The sequence below is a fragment of the Austrofundulus limnaeus genome, unplaced genomic scaffold, assembly GCF_001266775.1.
Source record: "Austrofundulus limnaeus strain Quisiro unplaced genomic scaffold, Austrofundulus_limnaeus-1.0 Scaffold237, whole genome shotgun sequence".
In the NCBI taxonomy this organism is placed as follows: domain Eukaryota; kingdom Metazoa; phylum Chordata; class Actinopteri; order Cyprinodontiformes; family Rivulidae; genus Austrofundulus; species Austrofundulus limnaeus.
The window spans coordinates 315272-320325 of NW_013952639.1; the positions used below are offsets into that span (position 1 = coordinate 315272).

A 5054-nucleotide genomic window follows, 5' to 3' on the forward strand; every position below is an offset into this window, starting at 1 on the left:
ATATTTAGTTTATAAACTATGACATTTATAAATGTATGAATCTTATGGTGAAAAACTGACTTTGAAAAATAAATCTGTTCTTTTTTTCTTATAAAAGGCTAAATAAAACAAAAATATTGGTGGTAATTTTTGACTGTAACTTTACAAACGGCCCATATTTAGCTACTGTTTTAGTGTAAGTATTAATATATAGCTACGGACCTGATCATGTTTAGCTACTGTTTTGCCAAATTTAGATTTATCTGGTTTCACGTTTTAGCTAGCATTTTTTTATTTTAACTTTTAGCTATTGTTCAGTTAATTTTAACTTTTATTCTGTTAGATTTAGCTTTTACCTACCACTCAAATAGTTTTAACTTTTAAATTTGTCTAATTTTAATTTTTAGCATTTGTTTCACTAATTTTATTATTTTGGCTTTAGCTTTTAGCCATCATTCAACTGTTTTTAGCTGTTAGACTTTAAACTTAGTTTTTAGCATTTGTTTTGCTAATATTAGCTTTTATTCTGTTGGCTTTAGCTTTCAGCTACCATTTAAATGGCATTAGCTTTTACTTTTTCAACTTTATTTTTTCGTATTTTTATTCCAACATTAGCTTTTAGCTATCATTTAACTGGTTTTAGCTTTAGTAACTTTACTTTTTAGTGTTTGTGTTACCAATATTAGCTTTATGCATTTGTTTGACTAATTTTAGCTTTTATTTCTGTTTAGATTTAGCTTTTAGCTACCATTCACCTGGTTTTAGTTTTTAGATTTGTCTAACTTTTGTTTTTATCAGTTTAATATTAGCATTTAGCTTTTGTTTTATAAATTTTAGTATTTTGTTCGAGGCAGTAATATCAGCATTAATTCAGGACGTAGCATTCAGACAGCAGTTTTTACAGAAAATGCTGATTTGTCTACTTAAAATAGTCTCAAAGGTCATTTATTTCAGAATAGTGCGTCCATTGTGCTGTTTGAAACTCCACGATGATCGAACGTTTGGCACGTCTGAACCAACCTCTGGACCCAGAACAGCCGTGCTGTCGCTGGGGATGTCCTCCTCGCAGCCTTTGTTCAGGTAGCTCTCCGTGTCCTGGTCCAGGCTGGCCTGGCTGGAGCAGTGGGAGCTGCCGCGGCGCTTCGGGGACGACGCCCTCCTGACTCCTCGCTCCGAGCAGGAGGACTTGTTTTTCCCTGAGCTCTTGTACGGCGGAGGCCGGGCTTCACTTCGGGAACACTCCGTCTTTATTCTCTGGATGCTGGCGGCTGTCATCGGGACAGGGACACAGAAAGTATGTTGATTTGTGATGAAATTAGCAACTAAAACCGTAATCGGATCAGGGAGGGAGAGCTATTTGAACCTGAGTACAGGCGACGCCCTCACCTTGTTCACTGGAGGCCTCGCTGCTGTACCCTCCCTGCTCATCGCACTGGTTGCTTTGGCTCCACGCAGATGTGGGGTTCTGCTGGGTCACAGCTCCTGGGCTTTTCTCTTCTTCGCTGTCTGAAACGGCTCCATCTGTGCGGGACACATCAGCGCTCACGTTCACGAACTGCAGTGTGTGCAGGATTTACAGAGACAGAGTCAAGATGCAGCTGCTGAAAGAACTGTCTGAGAAGGTTGTATTTAAGAGAAAGAGGTTGAGAAACGAAGGAGGTGAAGATCTGGAGGGTTTTTGTTCAGAGGAAATGCACACTCTGACCTTGGTTTCCTTTCTTTTTCTTCTTGCCTTTCTTTGCTTTGTCTTTCTTCTCCACATCTAAAGCTGCTTCAGATTTCTTTGAGCTCTCCTTCCTTTTCTTCCCCACGGAGGCAGATTTAGACGGCTCAGCCTCTTCCTCGTTGTCTGCCTCTCTCTCAGAACCGTCTTCCTCCTCCACTTGCTCTCCACTACTTTCCTCATTTTGTTTCGATTCTCTCCTTTCATTTCCAGGCGAATGAGGAGTTGGATCGCAGTCGTCGCCTCTTTCCTCGCTCTGGTTCTCCGGGCCTTCGGCGGCCTCTGCTCGCTCTCCCTCGTTGGGTTCTTCTTCGTTTCTCTTCACTTTGCCTTCTTTCTCGAGCTGCCTCTGTCTCCTCTCCTTTCTCCTCTGCTCTCTCTTCTCCTGCAGCTCCTCCTGCTCCTTCTTCCTCCTGTCTTCCTCGGCTAGCTCGGCTTCTGACCTTTTCACTCGCCAGCACCCGTCCCTCCATTCCCACTCCAGCTGGCTCTGGTTTTGCCCTCCCTCCGCCGCATCACTCCCCTGGTTGGTTTTTGAGCCCGTGTGGTTGGTGTTTGAGTCTCTCTGCCGCACGTTTTTACCGCCGGTCCTGGCTTCCTGTGCGCCGGAGGCCTGCCCCGCCTCCTGGCCGCTGCCGTTTTCGCCATCCTCTGCATCCTGCACCTTGCTGATGATGGTGGTGACCTGCTCGGTGAGCTGGTCGCTGACGGCATAGGTGACGTCGCTAACGGTGTTGGCCAGGTCGTCCACACGGCTGGTGACCGAGTCCAGGATGGAGGAGATGTTGACGGACGGTAGAGTCTGTTGGAAGCTCTTGAAGAAGGCCATGTCTCTGTCAGAGATCCAAGCGCACGGCGACCAAGAGATTACCTCATCAGAAGCACTGACAGAGACATGTGGTCGTTAGCGGAGTGTGGTTCCAGCATTCCCAGCATATACAGCACATACCACAAAGTATTCAAACGTATGTTACTCAAAACAGCACGGAGTTTAATTATCAACTGTACTTAGCAGGGAAAGTCAGGAGTTTTGTGTTGGGTGGATTAATTCTTTGTTGTAACAATGGGCCTCATGCAAGAACCGTTCGTACGAACAGGTTTGTTAAATTGTACGAGTGATTTAGGAGAACTTGTAGCATTCACCAATCTTCTCGTATTCTAAGATTTTTTTCAGATACGAACAAAATTCACGAGTGTCCAGACCTGTCGTATATTTTACAGTCAGTCTGCTGTTATCTAGACCAGTGTTTCCCAAAGTTGGAGTCGGGACCCAAAGTGGGGTCCCGAAACATCAAGGTAGGGTCCTGAAAAGATTTTCTGAATTAATTACATTTTTNATGTAGAAACACTGTTTTTCCACTTAGTCTTTTCAACCATTGGTCCAACTATACACATACAAGTAGCTGTAGTCAGATAGTCTTACAACACTAATAAAAAAGCCAAAACACTAAAAGTAGCCAACTACCGTAGCAATAAAAGCAGAAAAATGCAAGCTAAAAGTAACTGGAYGCTAGCTAAAATTAGCAAAACCCTACCTAAAAGTAAATACTAGGTAAAAGCAGCAAAACATTGCTAAAATAACTAAATGTTATTGTCTAAAATGAGCAATAYCTTAGTTAAAATCAACTACATGTTAGGTAAAATTAGCAAAACAATAGCTGAAAGCTAAATGCTTGGGGATGTGAAAATAGACAACATGCTTATAAAAGTTTACCTACAACCTTTTAAACTAGCAGCATTTTGTTTTAAATGGACTCTATCACCCACTTCGGTTAGCTGTCATTTATTAAACATAATGAAGGTTACTTCTGTAATAGTCATTAAAATTAAGGGGAGTGTAATGAAGCATAGCATAAGTCCTAAAAGGACTTCTGTGGGTTTTTGCTGTTGGACCTGTATGTAGTCATTAACGTCACATGTTGCGACGACAAAGTGAGAATGGTTTGTTTCACTCTGTAGCAGTTGTGATGCAGTTGTGATGCAGTTGTGATGCAGGCCAGCTGGGATGTGAGCGAACTCTTTGTAAGTCCCGTGTTCATGTTTCCACAGTTGTTTCGACACTTGGACGTCGGCACATGTGGCGGCTGTAAAATGCTGATTCACTGCCAGCCAAAAGATTCCTTGTTGAAAGGTTTTGCGATTATTACTCAAAATTCAAAAACCATCCAATGCTACAGAGGAGGGAGCTGTCTTCGCAATGTCAGCTGTCAAATCACGTCTCACATGACAGTTTTTGGACCGAGTCTCTCGGAGCACCTGTGAGCCATCAGTCAGACCAGCACAGACGCCTGGGACACAAGCTCCTGTGGGCTATTGTTGTGGTCAGCATAAACAATTTACTTTTTTAAATCCTCATCTTCTCTCTCGCAACTTAAGAGTACACATATGATGGTTCTGTCTTTATGCTTTGCATAAGAAGCAATTTTCTTTTATTTTGTAAAATAGTTCTTTAGACTTTCTGAAAGTCTTTGTTCTTCTTTGGATTCACCCATTTTCTGTCCAGTCCTTGTTTTTTTTTGTTTTGTTTTGTTTTTTTTGACAGCGTGTCATGCAGCAGCGCTTCAAAAAAAAGACCCAACACACCCTTCAGTTGATGGTGGACTATGTCCATGTGCATGTATCAAGCTAAAATGCCCTTTTACTGTACTTTTGTTGAATTGAATCTTTGACATTTTTCATGGACTCATCCAATGAAAAAAATCACTAGTGTTGTTCCAGTGACAAGCTGCTGGTAACAAAGAGCCTACATGTCCAGTGAAAAGGAAGTTATTTGCTACATGTTATATTTTAACACAACACTAGTCCATATTTTAAGGAGCTCTCTTAAGTCTGAATTTAATGTACCAAGCAAAAAGTCAACCATGATTTTAAAATAAGTCAAATACTGAACTGAGTAAAAAAAAAAAAAAAGGCAGTATAAGTCCCAAAATATTTTGTAAAATCTTCTGAAAGTCTATGGTTGATAAAGAAGAAATAAAAAAGAAAGCTTTACTCCTTGGAAAAAGAAAGAAAAAAACCCAACACTTTTGCACAATACCTTGGATCACCTTTTCCAAAAGTTGGGGTCGGGACCAAAAGTGGGGTCCTGAAACATCAAGGTGGGGTCCTGACAGGATTTTCTGAATTAATGAGATTTTTGCCTTAGTTGTTACAAAAGGAGTGAGGTTGGTATATTTAAAATGGATAACTGTAGTATAAAATATTGTTACTATGTTCATGTTTTGTTGACCTGATACAAATGTTTATCATCCAAAAATAGCTGGGGGCACAGGTCTCTGTTATTGTTATTTTGTGGGTCAAAAGCTGAAAAGTTTGGGAACCACTGCACTTTGGTTCCCAAAGTTGGGCTTGG

The 5054-nt window shown here is 41.3% G+C and overlaps 1 protein-coding gene across 1 annotated transcript in view; it reads right to left on the minus strand.

Moving 5' to 3' along the window:
* LOC106525672 (synaptotagmin-14) overlaps positions 1-5054 on the minus strand; it is a 12111-nt gene that overhangs the window by 5528 nt on the left and 1529 nt on the right. Inside the window, exons 2-4 of the mRNA XM_014019978.1 lie at positions 1685-2586; positions 1366-1500; positions 1000-1247 (exon numbers count right to left, since the gene is read on the minus strand). Coding sequence (XP_013875432.1) covers positions 1000-1247; positions 1366-1500; positions 1685-2531 — 1230 coding nt within the window. The 5' untranslated portion in view covers positions 2532-2586. The remainder of the gene's footprint in view (positions 1-999; positions 1248-1365; positions 1501-1684; positions 2587-5054) is intronic.